The sequence below is a fragment of the Marmota marmota genome, unplaced genomic scaffold, assembly GCF_001458135.2.
Source record: "Marmota marmota marmota unplaced genomic scaffold, marMar, whole genome shotgun sequence".
Lineage (NCBI taxonomy): Eukaryota > Metazoa > Chordata > Mammalia > Rodentia > Sciuridae > Marmota > Marmota marmota.
In genome coordinates, this window is record NW_026000037.1 from 16,208,832 (window position 1) to 16,233,579 (window position 24,748).

The window sequence follows — 24,748 nt, forward strand, 5'->3', positions numbered from 1 at the left end:
TTTATCAGTAAGTTTTTTTTTGTTTTGTTTTGTTTCCTCTCTGAACCCATCTCCCCTCTTCAGGGTGCTGGTGCTGGCTCCCAAGGAAGGCATGCGTGTCCCTTTCAAAGTCTCTCTCACCAGTGCCCCAGTGTCTTATGGAAAGCGCACCCTTGACCATGCACTTAATTTCCATGAAAAGGTGGTACCCAGCCCGCTGGGGCCAGGCTGCTGTGGGCCTGCAGTTGGCATGCTCCAGGCACAGGGCACTGGCTGCAAATGCAGCAGAGTGCCCACCCGTGGTGCCAACCAGGTTATCCAGGGACCTGGGATGGCTTCAGGATAGGGAGTGCACCCCTGCAGAGTTTGTCCTCGTGTTCCCACCCATGACACAGTCTTGGTTCTCCTCCTAGAAACCCTACATCTGCAAAATCCCAGGCTGCACCAAGAGGTACACCGACCCCAGCTCCCTCCGGAAGCATGTGAAAACGGTCCACGGCCCAGACGCCCACGTCACCAAGAAACAGCGCAACGATGTGCATCTCCGCGCCCCGCTGCTCAAGGAGAACGGAGACAACGAGGCCAGCACTGAGCCTGGTGGCCGGGGGTCTGAGGACAGTGCTGAGGCCAGCAGCAGCAGCCAGGCAGTGGAAGACTGCCTGCACATCAAAGCCATCAAGACCGAGAGCTCCGGGGTAAGCAGAGCCGGGCGACCCAGCTGCAAAGGGCACTTCGCAGCTGGGCCAGGACCCAGGACCCTGCGAGGGTATGGGCTCTGCTCTGAGGTCCCCCACCTAAGGGTGCGATGATGTCCTTCCTCTCCCCAACTCGGCTTTCTGTCCCCTTATTGCCTTGGCCTCACATGGAGCCTGTCTTGTCCAGGTCCCTTTCTGTGACCTCGCTCCTGCTGGGCAGCTGTGGCAGGGCTGGAGGCGGGGCTGAGGATGCCTGCTCCCCACATCGGGCTGTGCCGGGTGGGGGCGGTCCCTACGTGTCTGCCTCTCCAACCAGCACCAGAGGGCTGCTGGGGGTCCCCAACCCTCTGTCCTGTTCTGCGTCCTTCCCCTCTGGCCTCTGCTCCTTTTGTTCTAACCACCTGTTCTTTGTCTCCGCCTCTTTCCCAACTGTACCTCCCCTAAGGATAGACGGTACTGAGGTGAGCAGAGGATTCTGGTGGGGGTGGGGGCGGGCAGGGGTGAGCGAGGGTGGGCCGGGGTTCTCGTGGGTACCATTGCCCAGGTGGACACTGACCTGTCAGTCCAGGCCTCCTGGGCCCAGACCGTGGGTTTGGAGAGGCAGACGGCAGGGCACTATACATGGGAATACCAAAGTAGGTAAAGGCTGGCAGCAGGAGTGGGCTGGCAGGTGGGGGAACAGTGGCTGCAGAATAGCTGGTCAGGAGGAGAGTGGGGGGAGACCAGGCTGCAGAGGGGGTGCACCAACCTAGAGGGTCTTGAAGACCAGCCACAGGACAATAAGGAGTACCATGGGCCAGAAGACCTGGAAGGACCCTGTTTGCTGGGAGCTTGGGTCCTAATGAGAGAAAGCATCACAGCTTCCCAAGGAAAGGGCTAGGATTTGGGGGCATTTGGTCTGGAAATGAGCCCTGAGGTGCTGCATGCAAGGTGAGAGGGTGAGCTTCATCCAGGTCCCATCCCCAGCCCCAGCGGGTGCAGCCCGAGTTCTCTGTCTTTCTTGACTTCTGCATTGGTCATGAGCTCTCTGCCCTACTCCACCTCAACACAGAGGGAGGGCAGCGGCCATTCAGTCAAGGCTGCATCCTGAAGCTCCCCGTCTCTGGGTGTCCCTCCCCTTTCTAACACCTGCCTCTGGCCTATTGATATGGCCCCACCCAGTACAAGGACCAACTCTTGGCTCGTCCTCTGCTTCATCCTGCGTACATCGCTGTTGCTGGGACTGCTTCAGCACCTTCTCTCATTGCCATCCGGGGACCTGTGCACATGCCAGGTGCCCAGCAGGCAGGCAGGTTCATCTTGTAGTTGGGAAGGCCAAGGTTAAGCGAAGTGAAGTGACTTGACCATCTCACATAGACCCACAGCAATGGTCTGCAAGTTCCTCTTTGAGATGTTGTCCTTCCCCCCCCCCACGCCCCCGTCCCAGCATGCCTGAGTGTGGTGTGGATGCAGGGTGGACGCAGGACGAGGTGCATCTGCATACTCTCTGAGCTTTTGACTTCTGCCTCCTCCCTATAGCTGTGTCAGTCCAGCCCCGGGGCTCAGTCATCCTGCAGCAGCGAGCCCTCTCCCCTGGGCAGTGCCCCCAACAATGACAGTGGCGTGGAGATGCCGGGGACGGGGCCCGGGAGCCTGGGAGACCTGACATCGCTGGATGACACACCCCCAGGGGCCGATGCCCCAGCCCTGGCTGCCCCCTCCACTGGTGGCCTGCAGCTGCGCAAACACGGGACCACCATGCACCGCTTCGAGCAGCTCAAGAGGGAGAAGCTCAAGTCGCTCAAGGATTCCTGCTCGTGGGCTGGCCCAGCTCCACACACCCGGAACACCAAGCTGCCTCCCCTCCCAGCAAGTGGTGAGTGGACGCCCAGGGCTTATGAGTGGGGTGGGAGAGAACCTGGGGCTGCACCAGCTAGACCCACTCCCACCCAGCACTCACCAGCACATTGCACACAGAAGGAGACTGAGAAAGCCAAAAACATCCCCATCTGAATCAAGTTCAAGGGTAAGACCATCTAGCCCTGTGAGGCTCCAAAGCCCTGTGCTCTTTCAATTGCACCATGATGCTTCCCTGTAGCCCCCTAAAAAGAGGCAAACCTTGGGCACCCACATCATCCTCTTCCTTTTCCAGTCATTTATTAAGCATCTGCTGTAGACAGTGTTCAAGTCCCCACCACTGCAGGCCCTGCCACTGGACTACCCCTGTATTGCAGAGGGACACCAAAGACACAGCTAAGTATAGAGCAGTGCAGAGGAAAGAGAAGCCTGTCTATTTGGGCAAGAGCAGGAGGACTTCCTAGAGGAGGTGGCACTCTGCTCGACCTGCGCTTTGAGATGGAAGGGATCTTCAGCAAGCAAGTCTTGAGTGCTAACTGCATGCCCAGCATTGCACTAGGCACTGGGCACTCAGGCCCCAAGCCCTCCAGGAACTGACAGCCCCTTGTTGGGGACACTGTGATACACCCATCCTAAGGAATATTTGTTGTCCCAACTATTGGAGGGACTGCTGATGATCACCTTGAACTCTTATGGAATTTCCTGGGTTATGGACAGCCAAGGTCACCCCTCCCTGAGTAGCCACATCCATCAGTGATTACTGCAGGAGTGTAAGGGACCAACCATGTTGGCCCAACTTGGGGCAGCACTAAAGGGCCACTGGAGATCCAGACCTTCCTCTGAGATCAACCTAGGCTCACTTCCTCTGACTACCCCCACGTTCTTTCTTTCCCCTCACAGGTATGGATCTCAGGGCCCTCCTTATAAGTAGCCTTCGGGGGTCCCAACTCACAACCCCCATCTGTGGACTCGGACGATACAGGAGACTGTAGCCCTAATCCCCTCTAGACAATAACCGGGTCCCAGCCAGGGAAGGTGGCACATGTCTGTGATCAGGCTGCTTGGGAGGCTGAGGCAGAAGGATTGCAAATTCAAGGTCAGCCTCTGCAACTTAGTAAGACCCTGTCTCAAAAAAAAAGTAAAAAAAAAAAGTGCTACTCTTGTCTATTGAGATGGCCCCATAGTTCAACAGTAAAGCACCTGGGGTTCAATCCCCATTGCTGGGGTGGAGTGCAATCCTTTAGAGAGGTGCATTATCTACAAGAGCAGAATCATCAGAATCCACAGGCAGCAGGGCAGTGACAGAGCTAAGATTTAGGCCTCCTAGCTTTCAACCACTCACCCTGGCAATAAGTGCCACCATTTGTTCATTTATCATTCCTACGCTCCCTTTCATTTCCAAATCTTCTATTGAGTGGCATCTGTATGCCACACCCTCTTCTAGGGCTCCAGGCTCAGCAGACTGCCTCGGTACCACCCAAGTAGGCAGAGCCCCGCTCCTTGGGCCCCAGAACTGACCCCTCTGCTTCCCCTACAGGCTGCAGCCTGGAAAACTTCAGCGGCCCTGGGGGTGGCGGGCCCACAGGGCTGCTGCCCAACCCACGGCTGTCTGAGTTGGCAGCGAACGAGGTGACCATGCTGAGCCAGCTGCAGGAGCGCCGCGACAGCTCCACCAGCACCATCAGCTCGGCCTACACCGTGAGCCGCCGCTCCTCGGGCATCTCCCCCTACTTCTCCAGCCGCCGCTCCAGTGAGGCCTCGCCCCTGGGCGCCGGCCGCCCCCACAACGCCAGCTCCGCGGACTCCTACGACCCCATCTCCACAGACGCTTCGCGGAGGTCCAGCGAGGCCAGTCAGTGCAGCGGCGGGGGCCCGGGGCTGCTCAACCTCACGCCTGCGCAGCAGTACAGCCTGCGGGCCAAGTACGCGGCGGCCACCGGAGGGCCACCACCCACACCGCTCCCCGGCCTGGAGCGCATGAGCCTGCGGACCAGGCTGGCGCTGCTGGATGCGCCTGAGCGATCTCTGCCCTCCTCTTTCCCACACCCACTAGGGCCCCGGCGTGGCAGCGACGGACCGGCTTACGGTCAAGGTCATGGCCATGGTCACTTGGGGGCTCTGCCCGCCTTCCCCCATGAAGCACCAGGCGGCGGCACAAGACGGGCCAGCGACCCCGTGCGGCGGCCTGATGCCCTAGCTCCGCCACGGGTACAGCGCTTCCACAGCGCCCACAACGTCAGCCCGGGGACACTGCCACCTTGCCCCGAGAGGCGAGGCCTCCGCCTGCCCAGCCACCCGAGCACCGACGGCAGCCTGGCTCATACCGCTTACTCTCCCAGGCCACCCAGCATCAGCGAGAATGTGATGATGGAGGCCATGGCCACAGGGATGGACGGCACAGGGCCCGAGTCCGACCTGGGACTGCCGGAGGATGACCTGGTGCTCCCGGATGACGTGGTGCAATACATCAAGGCACACACCAGTGGTGCCCTGGAGGAGAGCACAAGGCAGGTGTACCCCACGGAAAGCACCAGCTTCCCTGAGAACCCCAAACTGCCCAGCCCAGGCATGCATGGCCATCGCAGACTAGTGGCTGCAGACTCCAATGGGGGCCCCTCTGGCCCCTCAATGGGAGGCTGCCAGCTGGGCTATGGGGCACCCTCCAACCTGAACAAAAATAACATGCCTGTCCAGTGGAATGAGGTGAGCTCTGGCACCATGGATGCCCCCCTGCCCAGCCAGGTGAAGCCTCCGCACTTCTCTCAGGGCAATCTGGCTGTGGTACAGCAGAAGCCAGCCTTCAGCCAGTACCCGGGGTACAGTCCACAAGGCCTACAGCCCAGCCCTGGGGGCCTGGACAGCACCCAGCCACACCTCCAGCCCCATAGCGGAGCCCCCTCTGCACCCAGGGTGAACTACATGCAGCCGCTGCGACAGCCAGCCACAGGTGGTCAGTGTCTCAGCATGACTTCTGCAGGGAGCCCCCACACCAACTTTGGCCAAGCCCACCCTCAGCTGAGCCCCAGCACTGCCGGTGGGGCCCTGAACCAGTTCCCCCAATCCTGCAGCAATATGGCAGCCAAGCCAGGCCACCTGGGGCTTCCTCAGCAGATGGAAGTTGCCTCTAACCCCTCCATGATGGGAGGCCACCACAGGGAAATTGGGGTTCCCAATTCAGCACTGGCTGGGGTACCACCACCTCACCCAGCCCAGAGCTATCCACAGCAGAGCCACCACCTGACAGGCCCCCTGAGTCAGGAGGGCTACCGCCAAGGCTCTAGCCTTCTGCCCCCCCACCAACCCGGCTTCCTGGAGTCCCAGCAGAGCACCATGGGGGTGGCCACATCCAGCTTTGGCCTAGTACAACCCCGGCCACCCCTTGAGCCCAGCCCCGTCGGCCGCCACCGGGGGGTACGTGCTGGGCAGCAGTTGGCCTATGCCAGGGCCACTAGCCAGGCCATGGCTGTCATGTCAGTCAATCAGGAGACATCAGAGGCTGTGCCCAAGGGAGCAATGGGCACCATGGTGACCCTGCCTCCTCAGCCACCTCCGCAGGATGCAGGCGGCACTCAGGACCACAGCACTCTCCACTACTATGGCCAGATCCACATGTACGAACAGAATGGGGGCCTGGAGAGCCACGGAGGCTGCCCAGCCATGCGGCCCCAGCCACCAGCACCACAGACCTGCCCGGACAGCATCCAGCCCCAGCCCTTGCCCTCACCAGGGGTCAACCAGGTGTCCAGCACCGTGGACTCCCAGCTCCTGGAGGCCCCCCAGATCGACTTCGACGCCATCATGGATGACGGCGATCACTCGAGCTTGTTCTCGGGTGCGCTCAGCCCCAGCCTCCTCCACAGCCTCTCCCAGAACTCCTCCCGCCTTACCACCCCCCGGAACTCCCTGACTCTGCCCTCCATCCCCACGGGCATCAGCAACATGGCCGTTGGGGACATGAGCTCCATGCTCACCAGCCTGGCCGAGGAGAACAAGTTCCTGAACATGATGACTTAAGGCCCGGGACCCTGGTGCAGAGCAGAGCTAGAGGGATTCGTCACTTCCCCGGAGCATGGGAATGGCATTCATGTTTTTTTTTTTTTTTTCCAAAAAAGTATTAAATAGGGCTGAGAGGTTTTTTGCCAATGGTTCAGACTAAAGACGTGTGAAGAGAAAGTTCGTGAGTATCCTCTGGTCCTTTGGACTATTTTTCAGAATGCTAAAAAAAGGTCTCAATAGGAAAGAAAAGAATGAAAAACTCATGCACACAGTGCTTGTCAGCCTTTGGTGTTTGTGGGACCCGCTGGGTTCTCGCTGCTCCCCTCTATCATTTGCCTAATGGGGGATTCCATCGGCCAAGGGCTTCCCAAGTGCATGCAGAAAGAGGGTCGGGGAGCCACAGTGGGGTTTGAATCTGAAAGCCATACTGGATCTTCTACTCAAGGAATCTGGGCTTCTCATTCTGCCACCTGTAAGGAAAAGGAATTCCTGCCTACCCGGATTCTTCTAATAAACTTCAGCCTTGAGGTCTCTGAGTTCCTTTGCCACAGAGAGAAAAAAAAAAAAAAAAAGCCCATTCCATCCAAATGTGTTGGAAACACATCTTAACTCCAGGTTTGGTAGAGCTGGAATCTCTACCCTCTGCAGCAGTGTTTGGGACCGGCAGATTGCCCACATATATATGATTGAATAAAATATGTAAGTGTCACCAGGAAAAAGGAGAGAACAGGTGTATTACCTGGAGTAAGCTGCTCCGGCCTGTCCCCTCCGTGTTTACAGTGTTCATGCATGTAGAATGTAGCCCTTCCTAAAGGAACGCTTGTCTCTAAATACCTCGGGGTTGCTGGAGCTGCTGTGGGTTAGGAAGATGGGGCCTCGAGGAGTCCAGGGCACACCGCAGCTTGAGGTGTCCCAATAGGAAGAAGTCGCATGTTTACCTAGTCCTGTTTCTCCAATGCACTGTCTGCCCACCTTACCATGGATAACTCTAGGCTCGAGGGCAACCGTTGCCCAGCCTCCTGCGCGTGGTGCATGCTGGTGAGTAGTCACCAGCAACCCAATCAGTGGTCTACTCCAGGCCACAACAAGCACCCCCTATAACTTCTGAATTCCCTGACCTCTACCCTCCCTGGTTATTTGGCAGAGAATGATGTCCTGCATGGCGTTTGGGTGGGGATGGGAGGGTGAAGGGGTTGACTCTTGGACCCTGAGGGATGGTCACAGTGTGACCAAGCCCCACCTGCAAGTGGAATTTGGAAGTGACTCCAAAAAGACATCATTCCTGAGCATACAGAGGGTGAACCGGTGCCTCTTCCCGCTGTGCGCACGCACCCCAAACCTTCTCGTGTTGAATTCCTGGCAACCTAGCCAAAACAGCTGTGCCACGTAGCTTCAGTCCGGCTGTGACCCTGGCTCCTGAGAGGAACTTTCGACAGTCTGTGGACAGGGCCCAGGGCTGATTAACTGGGCCCTCTGTTTCCCAGGATAGCAAAACTCCTTGTTAAGACCCAGAGATGAGGCCAACTTCAAATGACAGCCCTGAACCTTCGCCAGGGATGTGTGGCTCTGGTGGCGTATGCTCCCTTCCTGGGATAGGGCTGTGCTCGCCGTCCCCAACCTGTATATATTTTGTGAAGAAAACGTCGTCCCTGAATATACTGTAGGTGAGTCGTCCGGCCAAATTTATATCTCCAAAACATTTTTAGCTTTTTCTACATGCTATGAATTGAGATGACACGCTCAACTTGTAAATAAGTCTTTTTGTACATTAAAAAAGTAATTTTTTCATAATTTATCTTGTCTATCTGCTTCTCCCTTGACAGTCGTTAATGAGAATCTGGGCAGTAAATTTGGTGCAATTGAACGGAAATTAGGCTGTATTTTTTCTTAACAGTGTCAAAATTGACTTTCCCACCTTCGCCAAGAGATGTTTAATTCTGAGGCATTTACGGGCTGTTTGCTTATCCCTTTGGGGTGGGTGTGGGCAGGGTGGATGAATATCTAGCTGTTTTTCCAGCGAGCTGGTCTGCACCTCTAAGCGGCTTTGCAGGATCCAGGTGTGGGCCCAGCGTTCCTCTGTTAGATACCTCCCCGTGGTGGGTACGCGTGATGGAGCCCATTTGTGCCAGGGTGGGGGTGGTGGCAAGGAGATAATCAGGCCCCGTGTTGGGCAAGCGGTGTTTCCTGGTGCAGGCCAAGGAAAGAGTTAGGGCAGGCAGGTGAAACCCGGATACCCACCTGCCATCTTGGGCAGAAGGGACCATGGGGGGCAGCCGTGAGCAGCAGTCAGCTTTAGGGAACCATGGAACCACTGTAATAAACCTTCAGAGAATCCAAAGGGAGGCATGAGGCCCAGCCTGGGGGTGGGACAGATTTAGGGACTGTGGCATGAAAACAGGAGAGAGCAAGCCCTGAGGTAGAGGGCTAAGAGGGCACCTCCTGCAGGATTAGACTTCTGATCTCCCAGTGCAGGTCCTTGAACTCCCTCCTTTTCTCCCTGAGAACTACCTTAGCCGCAGGTCAGGTAGTCTTGAAGCCAAAACCACATGGGACATCATCTGGCTTAGAGGGCATTCAGTTCCAAACGGATGGGATGCAGCAAGGTCTTCTGGTCAAAACAGAGGAGGAGACACCCAGGGGGAATAGAATTTCGCTGGTCTCTTCTCTAAGAGCACACCAAAGCCATCACTGTGTGCCCGGGGAAGGACCGACCTCTTCTGTGGCCAAAGTTCTTGGTGGAAAGAGCACAGCAGGAGCCACACTCCCGTCCTTGCTCCTCCCTCTTCCGTCTCCCTGCTTCTCCGTGGGAGTGGTTGCTGGGCTGGTGAGAGGACCGGATCCGGCTTGACTGGGCCCACACTCTCTGCTTTGCTACTTGTTGCATGGAAGCATCTGTTCTCTGCTTTGGCAAGAGGGCAGCAGGTCCCCCTATTATTCTGTGCTGCCTGAGATGGGGTGACCCCCAGTCTTTAGAAGCCCATTAAGATCATTCAACGGAGCCGTTAACTCTGACCACCACGGTGCCACTTGACGCTGTCCCTGGAAGCCCAGCACCACGCAATAGTGAACGCTGACTTCGATCAAGAACCTGGGTCTTCTGGGGCTTGGCTGATCCCAACTGACGTGGTTGATGTGGCTCCTGCATCTGGAGTCGGCTGGGGTCAGCTAATCTCGATGGCTTAGCTGGGGCAGTTTGGCTCTGCCCCACGTGACTCTCATCCTCCCCAAGGAGCTGAACACCAGCAGAAGCACAGGAGGAGAGCACGCAGGCAGAGGTGGGTCCTCTTTAGATCTCTGCTCAGAACTGGCCAAAGTAAGTACCAGGGCCAAACCTGCCATCAGTGAAGTTGGGAAGTTTGAGATGAGGGGAAAGGGGGGCTATTTCTCAATAATAGTCCAGTTTACCCAGTCTGCCCTCAGCGATGGTTATTCATGTCCCACCTGTAAAGTATACTCAAGATTCCAAAAGCCTGTGCTATCAACTTCAGGCTTGAAGTCCAAGATGGTGTGGTCTACGTCCATTCTGGATGTGGCTTTTGATCCAGAAACATGCAAATTGAAAAAGACAAATTATCCAACCCACACACCCTGCACATGCAACACCCAACACCCAGTGGGATGGATAAGCAGGGACATGCTCATCTGAGGAAAGGAGACGGGGAGGCATTTGCTAATCACACATGGCTAGTGTCCTGCTCTGGGAGTGGAAAATTCCCTTGAGTGACACCCAGCCCAGTGTTCCACACTCCTACATTGCTGGTGGGACTGCAAATTGGTGCAGCCAATATGGAAAGCAGTATGGAGGTTCCTCAGAAAACTTGGAATGGAAACACCACTTGACCCATTTATCCCACTCCTCAGTTTATACTCAAAAGGACTTAAAACCAGCATACTATAGTAACATAGCCACATCAATGTGTATAGCAGCTCAATTCACAATAGCTAAGCTATGGAACCAGCCTAAGTGCCCTTCAGCAGATGAATGGACAAAGAAAATGTGGTACATATACATAACAGAATATGACTCGGCCATAAAGAAGAATGAAATTATGGAATTTGCCCATAAATGGATGAAACTGGAGAATATCATGTTAAGTGAAATAAGCTAATCCCCGCAAACCAAAGGCTGAATGTTCTCTCTGATATGCAGATGTTAACACACAATAACTGGAGGTTGCGGGGAGAACAGAAGTTCACTGGATTAGACAAAGGGAAATGAAGGGAAGGGAGGAGAGATGGAAATGGGAAAATAGTGGAATGAATCAGACATAACTTTCCTATGCTCATATATGAGCACATGACCAGTGTAACTCCACATCATGTACAACCACAAGAACAGAAAGTTACCCTCCATGTATGTAGTATACGTCAAAATACATTCTACTGTCATGTATATCTAAAAAGAACAAATTTTTAAAAAATAAATGAGTGGAGAAAAAAATGTGCCCTTTGGCAGAGGAGTAACTTTCAACCCCTTCCTGCCTATATGTAACAAGTTGAAGGCTTGAAATTCTTTGTTTCAAAAAGTCTTAGACCCTTTTTAGTCCACAGTAGCAATTCATTTGCCTTGTGTTCTCTCAAACATCATGTGGGTTTCCTATGTATTTGATTTCAGCTCAATCTATGTGCCAAAAGCTGTACCCACAATTCGTTTGGTAATATACCTCTCTCCACATTTGGTGACTGGTGTCCCAACATCAGGCTACTGTGAACCATGTCCTCACGCTTTCTAGGCACCTTACTCCTGCTAAAATATCATTTTAAATGGCACCTTATTCATTTCAAGAACCTTAAGACACAGGATGCTACAATCAAGGGCACACCTATGTTTTGTTTTTTACTCTAAGACATGTTTCACTGGCACTCCCTGGATTTGGTCTTTGCTTCCCAGGTCAGATCATAATTTAAGAATCTTTTACTGGCTAAAGAGACTAGGGAAATAGTCCCATTTTCTAAATTGTGCTTGCAAACTGGTCAGTTCCTTTTCTGAATTCATCTCTTGCTTGTAGTACCTTATTATTTACAGCCCAAAGAAGTTGATGTTTATTCTGTCTGGAAACCATCCTGCCCAACTCCACTGATTTATGGATCCATCTTCTCCCTCCCAAATTAATAGCATTCTGGTATAGTGGTCAGCACAGCTGCCGTCCAGATAAATGATAATTTTTCTGAGCAATTCTTCACCACATAACACAGGGCACCATTTTCCCTCTTCCACCAAATTTCCTCTTTGCCTGGTTCCAAACCACTGTAGATATTTTAGGAACAGCAGCTTCCCATTCTAGGTACCAATTTCTGAATCAGTTAATCACTGATTAACTACTAGTGTCTAATAAAGTCAGAACCAGAAGCAGCAGTGTAGCTCAGGAGTCTCCAAGGTCACCCAGCTGGGCTTAGCTGGGCTGGGCTTGCTAAGCCAGTTCAGCTCTTGCTTCTGTGGGACTGGAGGATTGCTGGGCATCTTCAGGCCTGCGCTAGGAGCAGGAAGCAAGTTACATGAGTGAGTTCCAGATCTCAATAGAACCAAAAGTACACTTCCACAATGAGGGGATTCAGGTATCTGAGCAACTTTCCACATCCCATAGTAAGACTGACATGGCAACCTCCCACCCAGCAGTGTGCCAAAGCCAGATCACGTGTGCGACTCTTCCTGCCTCAGTATTCAGAGATTTCACATTGACACCTTGAAACTGGCTGTGTTGGAAGAATTTACACCATGAGAATCAGCTGGCAGTACCAATCAGGACTTCTTCCTTACTCCCAGGTAAATGATCATCAAGCAGTTTGCAGCAGTCCACAAGTACTGTGAGTCTCCAACAGCTTGGTGTGCCCAGTGGTCTCTTCCAAGTTTGCATGTCCATAGAACCCATTGCATGAGCCCAGAGGACCATGGGCATAGCTACCTGGGTCATCTAGTCCTAGTCGAGTGATTTCCAAAGTCATGGAACCTTGGGCTCCAATAGAATTGGTTATACTCGGTGAAGAACACAGGTAAAAGTGGAGCTCATCCCGTGAAGTTGGGAGCAGGAGACCAGAGCCCACTCCGATTCCCTGTCCCAACCTCCCTCAGCCACTTCTACGACCAACCAGAAGGGCACAGCCGAGAGGCCAGAGAAGAGAGTCTGAAAAACAAGTCTCAGATTCGACACCACATGAACTGCAGCCCAGAAATGTTGTGAGAAGAGAAATGATCAGAATGGTGTGTCCCTTATCCTCATCAGAGACAAGGAAGAGGTGGATAGGGATGTACCCACGAAGAAGATTTTGTACCTAAACACCGCTGTCGGTTCTCCCCAACCCGCACTGTCTGTTCTGTGACACTGCCCCCTGGTAGATGGCGTAGGGGAACTCTCTGGCCTTGTTACCTGTGTCCCCTGCAGGCCAGTTTTGGGGTTGGCACCCTGCTGCACCTGGGGATCCATCCAGTCATGACTGTTCAAGCAGGCTGGGGACTGACCAGAGGCCTCAGATAGCAGACTCCCACAGTGAAGCCACTGTCACCAAGAGCTGACCCATCCCATATGGGTTTAGAAGGATGGATAGGAGTCTGTAGGAGGGGACTGGAGATTCATCTTCAGTAACCATGGAAGCCAGAAAAAAGTGAAATATTTTAAAGCACTAAGAAAAAAAAAAAAAAACCTGAGAAATGCCAGCCCAGCACTCCACCTCCAGGACAACATCCTTCGGGGGTGGAGGTGAAACCGACACTCAGAGATAGACAGGAAGACCCCAGGATGCGTTGCCCGTGGGCTTGCTCTCAGTGACAGAAGGAAGATGTCGGATCTTCAGGATTAAAGGACGAGCAACAGAAACAGTGGACCCTTGACCATTCTTTCTTCTTGAGTTGTCACACATAGATTCAGCAGTTGAAAGTAAAAAGCCTGCGGTCCAGCGGGGTTTTCAATGTCTGCGCAGCAACAAGAAGAAACAGAGAGAATCCAAAAAACAAATGGTAGACCAAGTCCAAACCTATCCATCGTCCCATAAAATGCAAATGCTCTAAAAGCCCCCAATTAAGACAAGGAGAGTGGCACTTCAGCACTCACCCAGCCTGGTTTTAAGACTTCCTATAAAACTGCCCGAGTCAAGACAGGAGGGTATTGGTGATGGCAGAGAGGTGGATCAATAGAGGCGAGCAGACGAGGGCTTGTTTCGGTCAGCTGTTTTCATCACTGTGACCAAAAGACCTGACAAGAACGATTTTAGAGGAGGAAAAGTTTAGTTAGCGCTCACGGCTTCAGTCAGAGGTCTCAGTCCACAGGTGGATGATTCCATTCCTCGGGGTTGGAGGGGAGGCGGGACATCGTGGTGGCAGCAGCTCAGAACATTGCACCAGGAAGCAGAGAGAGAGAGAGAGAGAGAGAGAGAGAGAGAGTGCTCCCCTGTCCACAGACAAGATATATACCCCAAAGGCACACCCCCAGTGACCCACTCCTCCAGCCACACCCCACCTGCCTACAGTCACCACCCAGGTAATCCCTATCAGCAGACTAGGGTACTGATTAGGTCACGGGGCTCCTAACCCAGTCATTTCACATAACGTCCCCAATTCTCTCGAGTTGTCTTACCCTTGAGCTTTTGGAGGACACTGTATATAGTCCAAGACCAAATCTGATCACGTTCCGTTTGGGGAAGACCAGTGAGTTTAGAATGGTCTTTACATTCTTAAGTGTTTTATTTTTTTAAATAGAGTTCCATGGTAGAACAGTTGTGTAACCTGCTTGAGGTCCTGAGTTCAATCTCCAGCATCACAAAAAAATAAATTAGGGACCACAGGACCCACAAAGCCTAAAATATTTACTATTTTCCCCTTTGTAGAAAACATTTGCCAACCTCTGGAACAGAGAATCCAGAAATAGACCTGCAAAAATATGACAATTGATTCTTGACAAAAATACAAAAGCAAACAGTGATAAAAAGATAGACTTTTCAGCAAATGGTGTTGAAACAACTGGATATCCACAGGTAAAAGAATCTTGACCTCGACTTTATATAAAAATCACCTCAAAATAAACTATAACATTGACTTAAAAATACAAAATTATATTTTTAGAAGAAAACATAGCAAAAATATCTTTATGACCCAGACCAAAAATCCCATATGCGTGACACCAAAATATGACTCATGAAAGAAAAAAATTGAGAAGTTGGACTTTATAAAAATTTAAAGTATTTTCTCTACAAAAGACACAGTCAAGAGAATGAGAAGACAAGCTATCAACTGGAGGAAAATCTTATTCATCACATTTTCAACCAAACTGGATCCACAATATATAAAGAACTCTTGGAAATCAACAGTAAGAAAATGGGCACTTTTAAAATGGACAAGAGACTGGAACAGATGCTTCAGTCAAGAGGACATACGGGTGCAAATAAGCAAATGAAAAGGTGTTCAACATCATTAGACGTTAGGGCAACGTGAATCTAAACACAATGAGACAAACCCACAGACTTCTGCTTTCCATCTGCTCTTCTGTATACAATGATGATAGATCTTTTCTTTCTTTTGAAGCCACAGACCCTGCCTATAGGAAGAGCTAAGAGGCATGAACCCCAATGTCCTCATCTGCTAGATAAGACTGAAAAAATTGTCCACCCCAAATATCATTTCAAAGATGAAATGAGAACCAATTCATAAAATGCCACACCTCTGCAGGTGTCCAATGCCACACCTCTGCAGGTGTCTGGCAGTCTGTCCCTCCTTCTCCTTCTGAGATGCCACCATCACAGACATTTCTGTGCCTGTAGACTTGGGACAGGAATTCCCCTGGAAGTCGACCCTCAGCCACATCATGGCAGAACTTAGTCGGTAACTTTGTCCCCAGAATTGGTCCAGAGGGTACTTGTGACGTCTGTCGGCTTTGTGATGTGACAACTTGGTGAAGCTGAACTGCGGTCACCGGAATCCATCGTCCTCCGTGTTTCTGGCTAGAACAGGTCGCAAGAAAGATACCAGTGGGAACCTCGGGTGGGGGCCTGGGAGGCACAGCCAGGTGCCCCTAGCTGGGTGGTGACATCTCTTCCTGCCCTGGCTCCTCTTTCTGCCTTTGGAGTCAGGGTGCATGCTTAGTCCCTGGGGTGCCCTGGCTTCAGGTGCCCAGTCCACCAAGGCCAGAGGTGACAGAAACAGAAGGGACTCGGCCTGTCCTTGCTATCTCCAACTCTCCTCCACCTTCCTTCCAAACCACCTGCCCGTGTGCAGACGCCAGGTTCCAGCCAAGGTCCAGCCTCAGACACAGGTGAAGGCTCGCAGAGGGTCCCTGACCAGACCCACCCTCACAGAAGGCCAGACGCTGGCCACAAACACATTTCTACCTCTCCTTCCTTCCTGTAGGCTACCCGTCTACCCTTTAGATGTCCATCTATATTCTGTGTCACCTATTACCTGTCTTCTGTCATCTCTCCTCCTATCACCTGTCTATCTATTCACCTGTCAATCATCCATCCGTCCCCGTGGTCCCTCGTCCCTACTGCAGCCTCGGGAGAGGCAGGCAGCTCTGCAGGTCTGGCCCAGCTTTCCAGAGGCAGCCTGGGCACGTGCCAGAGCCTCTGCAGACAGGGAACTGTCACGAGTGCTTCCTGTGTCACAGGGGCTGTGCCAAGGACAGGTCATCTATTGCCACAAAATGCTGGAAACAGACCCTCCCAAACTCCTGGGCTTACAACAAGGGTCGCTCATTGGCACTGACCTCCAGGGCTGCCCGGGCTTGGCTGGCCTGGGCCGGGCTTGGCTCGGTGGCCCTGCTCCGTGGGTAGTCAATCCTGGTGGCAAGCTTGAAGGGCAGCACTGACAGTGGCCATTGTCATGGCAATGGCTTAAGAGGATCAACAGGAACTGGCAAGGTCCCAAAGGCCTGGACCGTGCACGGTCCCTCCTGTCCCATCCTTTGGACCACAGCAAGTGACATGGCCAGAATTCAAGTCCCAGGGCCAGGGGTTTCACTGTACCCATGGAGAAGTCAAGGCCAGGCACGTGACGAGTCGGAGCAGGCATTTCTCCCACCACACACCCACATGCACGCACACACGCGCGCGCACACACACACGTGTCTGCCGTTGCACTAACTGGGTTCTGGAATTCCCACGGCAGCCCTACAAGATAGATAGCTAGTCAGCTTTCTGTTACTGTCACAGACGCCCAAGAAAAGCGACTTAGAGGAGGAGAGTCTCCTTCTGGCTCACAGTCTCAGAGAATCCAGCCCATGATTGATCAGCGCCAGAGCAGAACATCACAGAGAGGGTGTCATGAGGCAAGCTGTCAGCCCCTGGCCCCAGGAGGCAGCGGGTGGGGAAGGGCCAGCAGGGGACAGAGTCCCCAAGGACACACTCCCAAGGCCCTGCAAGCTAGGTCCCCCCCCCCGAGTACCCACCCACTCAGGTTATTACTCCATCAGATGAGTGATCCACGGATGAGGTCCAAACCCTCGGGGTCCCACCACCTGTACACAGGATGGCCACCTCTGCATGCGGCTCTGTTGGCACCGAGCCTTTAAATACGCGCATCCTCGGGGAACATTCCAGATGGAAACCATAACAGGTCGGAGCCACATTACCTCTAGTGACCTTGCCAGTGGCAGCAAGAGATGAGAGCCAGGAGGGTCCGAGTCCTCCCCTGGCTGTGGTGAGACTGTGGTGACAAACAGGCCTAAATGACAGGGACAGCTGACCTTGGTCACATCATGGCACCAACAACGGACGACTGAAGCTCTCAGGTCCACACAGGACAGGCTCATGCTGCCACGAGATGCCATCAAACCCCTGAGCGAGACATGAGCCCAGGGAGGACCCTCCAAGAAAGTGGTAGCTGAGCCTAGGTCTGAGGGATGACCACACAGGGCAGGGAAGGTATTCCAGGCAGGCGAAGGGCCTGTGCAAAGGTCCTGAGGCAGGAGGGACAAGTAGCTAAAGAAAGCCTTATGGTGAGCAGGGCAGGGCCCCATGTGAGAGGGGCTGGAGAAGGAGGAAGCCCATGGTGGAAGACTCCGGGAGAGGGAGCAGCACCAGATAGCGTTACAGAGACTGTCACAGGAAATGACATGGAAGGCCTCGTGCTGGAGAGCTCCATCTGAATGTGCTTTTGAGACCCTGGAGGAGACTTTGGGGTGATGGGCTGTCGTGGTCCAGGGAGAGCCTGGGGCCGGGATGCAGCTGCGTGTGAGACCTGGGAGCGCAGGTGTGCTCACCTGGGAGTGTGGAGCCCCAGCGGGGGGCAGGCCGGCTCCTGAACCTGGAGACAGCCCCCCATCACGGACCAGACCAGAGCTTCTGAGAAAGGCGCAGGACACAGAGGAGGAGAGCAGGGTGGGAGCTACCCAGGCTCCGAGGGACGGTGGCGTTTCTAGGAGGCTGGTGACAGCAGAGACACCTGCATCCCAGGAGTCGGAGCAAACTCAGCATCCACCGAGAGGCCAGTCTTCCTCTCACATCCCATGTCCAGTCATCCTGGAAAGTCCTTGGCTGTCACTTCAGACAACATCCAGGGACCCGTCCCCTGCCATCATCACCCCCCGGGCTCCACGTTAGGCGGAAGCCAGTTCACAAGGTGGTGTTCAGTCACAGGTGAGCTGCGTCTGTCTGTCTCCACCATGATACGGCGCCCTCTGGAAGGTGCCGCTGCCGGATCCCCATCTCATCCCGAGCCTCTTGACTGGTCCACCTGCACCCCCTGGCCTATTCCCCACGGTCTATCCTCATTCCAATCAGAGCGATCCTTTCCAATGGTGTCACTGTTCTGCTCAGCACCCGCCCCATGCTCCTGTGTCACCCAGCTCAAGTACCATAGCTGTCTAAGACCTCACTGCCTTTCTTCCCTCTAGGATTTCACTCATCTGGACTTCTTACTGTCCCAAGTAGACTCCCAGCACAGTATACCCCAGGGCCTTTGCACTGGCTGTTCCTATTATCTGGAATGCTTGCCTGCTAGCTCTCCAAAGGACTCACACCTCACCTCCTTCCGTTCTTTGCTATCCCAACCACCCTATGTGAAGCTATAATCCCCCACCCCTCCTTCTTACCTGAGCTTCAATCTCACCGTGTCAGGCTGGGGACGTGGCTAAGAGGACTTGCCTAGCACGTGCCTTGTGCGGGGCCCTGGGTTCCATCCCCAGCATTGGGACCGGGGGACTCCCTGTGTGATTGGCACTTGCTGAATGAGCTCACGGGTGACAGGAGCCGGGCATCGTGTTGGCCTGTAGTGGAGCAGAAAGTAGTGAAAGGCAGGGAGGAGCATGGGAGGTGGGGGATGAAAGCGATTGGGGAGGAACTTTCTAGAAGCTGCCAGGAAGAGGAGAGGGAGAGGAGGGCAGGGGGAGGGGGCGCATTCTGTCCAAATGCAATGCTTTACCAGGTGATGGGGGGGCCCATTGGTCCCGCTGCCGGCACCCCACCGTGCAGCCAGCTGCAGGGGCTTGAGGTAATTCGCCCCGCCACCCCCACCCCGTGCCTTTTATGGCCTCTGCTCAGTGGGAGTGACACTGGGTTCTGCTTTATGAGCTGGCAGCGGTCTCAAGGAGCAGGCCCGCCGCTGTCAATGAGGGCTGTGTTTTACATTACGGGCGGGACGATTTATGGGCCGCCCCAGCACTCCACAGACAGCCACGGCCAGGGAGGCCAATGACCTCACGCTTAAGAAATCCGAAAGCTAGAAAACAGCTCACGTACGTGTGCGTGTGTGCATGTGTGTGTCTCTGTGTGTGTGTGTGTCGCACACACGTGTAACCATGTCTATACGGGCTCAGCCTCGCCTGCTGACCTGCCAGGTATTGGAAAACAGGAATCGTCCTGTTAGTTAAATAGGTTGGCTAGAAAAATGACATAAAATAAAATGACTCATTTCCTTTTGGCTAGGGCCCTCACGTCACCCACTGACCATAAAGTTCTGGGGGAGAGGCAGGTGACAAGTGATGGTCAGTTCCTGCCAAATCAAACTGGACCACGCGTCCTTTGGCTGGGTGGGCCGAGACTGCACCTGGCACCTTAGCAGAGAGGCTCAGTCCCGGGTTGTTAAATCAGTGCTGAAAGCACAAGTCTTCCCCACTGGGCGCCGCCGTGGTCTCCTGTCAACCTCCCCAGGAGACACAGAGCCCCTCATTCACAGATGCGCCATCTTGGCCCACACAGACCTGCTGGAAGCACTCAGAAACGTGCACTGGGCTGGGACGGAGCAACACGGGGGAGATGGTGGATAAGATGAATCACTTTGCAACAGGTAGACCCTCTTCTTAGCCAGAACAAGAGCAGGTGAATGGTCTGACACCAGGTCATTTCTTCTCTATCTTGTTCCTGGGGATGGTGGAAATGCAGACAATTCAATTTCAAAACTTGCCACAAAGCTACAGGCATTATACAGAGGAGTACTGGCGTAAAAGTAGATCAGTGGAATAGAATTGAGAGTCCAGAAATAAATCCATTCATCTGTGGTCGATGCATTTTAACAGACTATTCAATGAAGAAAAGAAAGATATTCTCTTCAATAAATGGTGGTGAGACTGTTGGATATTCACAGGCAAAAAAAGAAAAATGAAAGTAGTTCCTACAATTCAAAAAATATTTTTAAAGGAATCAGACCTATTTGGAAAAGCTACAACTATAAAGGCCTTGAGTTTATCACTGGGTTCTTAGCTGTGACACAACCAAAGAGAAAATATATAAATTGGACTTCATCTGGATTCAGAACTTTTGTGCTTAAAAGACATAATTAAGACCACTCGCAGAATTCGAGAAATATGTATAAACTACGCATCTGATAAGGACCTTCAGTGGACTGAATAATTATGTCTTCCCTAGTCTCCTATTGAAACCTAATCTACAATATGGTGGTCTTAGAGGTGGGGTCTTCGAGAGGAGATTAGGTCATGAGGGTAGGATCCTCATCAATGAGATTAGTGCCTCTATAAGAGACCAAAGAGACCAAAGTCCACCCCTTCCACTATATGAAGACGTAGCCAGAAGGCTCTATCTATGAACCAGGAAGTCGCCCTCACTGCCCTCACTGAGCCACTCAATTGCTGGCTCCTTGATCTTGAACTTTCAGTCTCAATAGTGAGAAATAAATTTCTGTGGTTCACAAGGCACCCAGTTTTTAACATTTTTGTATCATGGCCACAATGGACTAACACAGCTTTATTATCCAGAATATATAAAGAGCTTTTACAATTCAACAATAACAAATTTTAAAAATGGGCAAGGGATCCAAACAAACATTTCCAAAGAAGATACACAAATAGTCATTAAGCACACAAAAGATGCTCAATGTCTTAGTCATTAGAAAATGTAAATCAAAACCACAGTGAGATGCCATCTCATACCCGCTAAGATGATCAGAATAAAAAGACAATAACTAGTGTTGGTGAGGCTATAGTGCGATTGGAACCCTCGTAGATTGCTAATGGAAATATAAAACGAAATAGCTTCCCTGGAAACAGTTTGTCTGTTCCTCAAAAAGTTGAACAGAGAATTTTCATGGGACCCAATAACTTCACTCCTAAGCATAGACCCAAAAGAACTAGAAACAAGTACTGAAACAAAAATTTATATATGAATGTTCACGGCAGCATCATTCACAATAGCCAAGAGGTGAAAACACCCCAAACCTCTATTTACTCAGGAAAGCATTAAGAAAATTTGTTTATACATTACAACATAGTGTTCAGCCAAATAAAGAAAGGCTGATTCAACCTACAACATGGGTGAATCTTGAAACCATTATGCTCAGTGAAAGGAGTCAGACACAAGTGGTCACACACTGTCCTGTAGGAACTATTAAGAACAGAAGAACCCAGAGAGACAGAAATCAGCTTTGTGATTGCCAGGGACTTGAGAGGAAGGGACATGGAGAGCGATTTCTCATGGCATGGTTTTCTTTTAAGGTAAAAGAAGAATTTTAGAACAAAATATAATGATGGGTATAATAAATTGCATTTAAAAGTTTTTTTTGGTTGGGGAGGTACCAGGGATGGAACTCAGGGGCACTTAACCACTGAGCCACATCCCCAGACCTTTTTGGTATTTTATTCAGAGACAGAGTCTCACGGAGTTGCTTAGCGCCTCACTTTTTGCTGAGGCTGGCTTTGAACTCACGATCCTCCTGCCTCAGCCTTCCGAGCTGCTGGGACCACGCGTAAAGGCCATTGCGCCAGGTGAAAGTGCGCTTTAAAATAGATGGTTTTTATGTTATGTGAATTTTACCTCCATAGCAAACAACAGGGGCTGGAATGCTCGGAGATGCGGATGGACGGCCAGGTCCGGGATGTACTGTTTGGAGGCCACAGAGCGTGGAGCACAGCGGGAAGGGTAGAGTAGGCTTGGGAAGGGCAGTGAGATCCAGGGCGGGGTGGGGTGGTCCTCTTCCCGGGACTTCCCTGGATCCTCCTTAGGAAGTCAGACCCTGCTCCCTGCTTCCCCTCCCCCAGAGTCTCCCATCACTCCTCAAAGAGCTGCTTCTGTCCCCCAAAGTGTGGCCTGCTCATCTGCCATGGCCTAGGGCTGAGCCAGGCTCCCCATACGAGTTACTCCAATGACCCCTCACCACGAGCTTCAAAGCAGGTTGCTATGTCCTCCTTTTCCCTCTGAGAAAACCGAGGCTCTAAAAGGGTAAATATTTGTCCACAGTCACTTGGGCAGACTTGAGAAACCAGATCTGCCCTTTGCCAGAGCCCAAGCCTTGGTCAGCCCCACTGCTCTCCTGCCAGGGCCTGAGAGCCCAATTTCCTCCTCCACCACGAGCCAGCAGGGTTCAGGGACATGCCTGCATGTGCCACCAACAGCCTTGTGCAGGTGGCTCTCATGCAGAGAAACCTAGACTCAGCAAGGTCCCCTGGCTTCCCCAAGGCCCCGCAACAAGCACAGGAGGCACCCAGGGATCTGGCCGTGTGTGTGTGTGTGTGTGTGTGTGTGTGTGTGTGTGTGTGTGTGGTGTTGAGGATTGAACCCAGGGCCTTGTGCACCCAAGGCAAGGCACTCTACCAACTGAGCCACATCCCCAGCCCGGGAGCTGGCCTTTTAAGGCCTACATGTGCTGGACCAACCGTGTCTGTCACCAAGTGGGCCATTTGTCACCTGCTCTCCCCTGCCACAAACATTATCCTGTTCTGTATATGGATATTGGATATATTAGCTTTATATTTGCTATTGTATGATACACAAATCATACACATGCAATCATTCTGGGAAAGAAAGAAGTAAAAGAAAAGGAAAGAAAAGAAATATTATATTACCGAAAACAAAAAAACTCAACTATTTATTCAATACTTTTTTCCATGATTTTTTCACCCACCAGTTCGAACTTTGGTTCAAACGACAGGCTGAGGTCATACTATTTTATATAACTAATTGTCTCCTACTTCATAAGTGAATTTCCAAAACGCCTGTGAGGTGTACAATTTAGCCACTTACTAAGTCATACAGTGAGGTACTGTTTCACTTTATTATTATGGAATTTTGAAATAGCCAATTTACCACCAAAAATATGCATTCAGACCTTACAGGTATTTTTTGAACTTTTTCTAATCGTTCCTGTCCGAACTAAAGCCTGCACGTCCCCAGTGAAAACATTACATCTCGCCGTGGACTGGAGTCCCTGTTTTCAATTATGACTGCTCTCCAAGTTCTGGGTCTTTGTCTTTGGAACCAGTATGCCGGAGGAGTTCACGGCCAAGGCCGCAGGAAACAGGAACCACACCTGAAAGGGGTCGGAACAGAGTGAAGGTAACTGTCCAACCAGGAGCCTGCAAATCCTCTTCCACGTGGAACCCAATGTCGGTGAAAGGATAATTAATAAAACTTTAGGGTTGGGGTTGTGGCTCATCGGTAGAGAGCTCGCCTAGCATGTGCGAGGCCCTGGGGGTTCGATCCTCAGAACCACATAAAAACAAATAAAATGAGGGTATTGTGTCCAGCTACAACTAAAAAATAAATATTTAAATAAATAAATAAATAAGATAAAATTTTGCTCCTCTGAAGCTTAGCTGTGTACTGTAAAATTGCAACCAGTGTTATTGTTTAGATCTTGAACCAACAAAAGAATCTTTCACAGAGGGAAATGTTTCCGCTGGCCTTTAGAATTGCTGGCACAGGTTGACAATACAAAGCAGATCAACTTTTCCTGTTTTATTGGTTTGTTGTTGCTTTTATGCTGCTAGAGATAAAGCCCATCACCTCCCACGTGTAGGAAAGCGCTTTGCCACTCAACCAGCACTCTGGTTCATGTTGTATTATTTTGTGATTTTTTTCATAGACTGTGTACCCATAAACCACCTGTATCTGGGGGAGATCTCACCAACCCCGTTAGGATTTCAACACAGTTCACATCTCAACATCTACTGCCAATGTGATCAAATGAAAGCAAGGACCCCTTCCGGCCATCTAGAAGGACCCACTTTCCGGTAGATTCCTGCTCCCCGGCACAGACCACTCCCAGGACCCCCAGGCTGTTGGTTCAGCCTGTGCCTCCCTTGCTGTCTAGGGCCCAGTTCGCCTCCTGTGTCCTTCAGGGTGCTGGCTACCCCATCATCCTTCCAATGCAGGTGTGTAAGGCCAGCCACCTGCACACTGCCAGGCCCTTGTTTGTCCTGCACAGAGCCACCCCAAGGTGCATGTAGGGAGGGCCTCAGGATCCAGATCCTTTTCCATGGCACCCAGTGCCAGTCACGTGGTTGGTATTGCTGACGGAAAGGGCAGAGGCCAGAGGGGTCACAGTTAGGTGACAGGAATGCCACAAAATGGCTTGATATTCCAGCAACCTGGAGGTTGCCCTCCTGTGGGGAAAGCACATCGCTCACCCCACTTCCAGGGAGACCATGAGGGTGGGAGGTGGCGGAGGGTTAGCATCTCGGCCCTCTTCCCGGCCAGACTCTGCGCTGAGCACTGGGCATTATCTCATCTCCAGCTCACGATGACCTTTGAGGCAGTGGTGAGCTGGCAGTTTAGAGGGGACTCGCGGTCTAATGAGGAGAGGTCCTATCACTACTATGACCCTCATTTTACAAAGAAGGACATCAGAGAGAGGCTTGATGACTTACACCAAGGCCGGGCCTCCCATGCACTGAGACCCAGGCCCTTGCCGTCCCAGATGTCCTTCCCGCTGCTCACAGGCTGCAGCAAATCCCCTGCAGGCCCTGAGCTGCGTGGCTACGGGTAATGGACTGCCTGTGCAGAGTTATTAAGCTATTTGAAGCCGTCAGGGGAAACCCTGCTCTGCGTAACTATCAGCTCTGCTTGGCAAAATACCTGGAGCGGGATTTTAT

The 24,748-nt window shown here is 52.2% G+C and overlaps 1 protein-coding gene across 1 annotated transcript in view; it reads left to right on the plus strand.

Annotated features, from left to right (window-relative positions):
- The window catches only part of Gli2 (GLI family zinc finger 2), a 172,913-nt gene extending 165,853 nt beyond the window's left edge, over positions 1-7,060 (plus strand). The window contains exons 11-13 of the mRNA XM_048812091.1: positions 393-674; positions 2,193-2,529; positions 4,048-7,060. Of these exons, the coding sequence (XP_048668048.1) occupies positions 393-674; positions 2,193-2,529; positions 4,048-6,524 (3,096 nt within the window). The 3' untranslated portion in view covers positions 6,525-7,060. The remainder of the gene's footprint in view (positions 1-392; positions 675-2,192; positions 2,530-4,047) is intronic.
- The last annotated feature ends 17,688 nt before the right edge of the window (positions 7,061-24,748 follow it).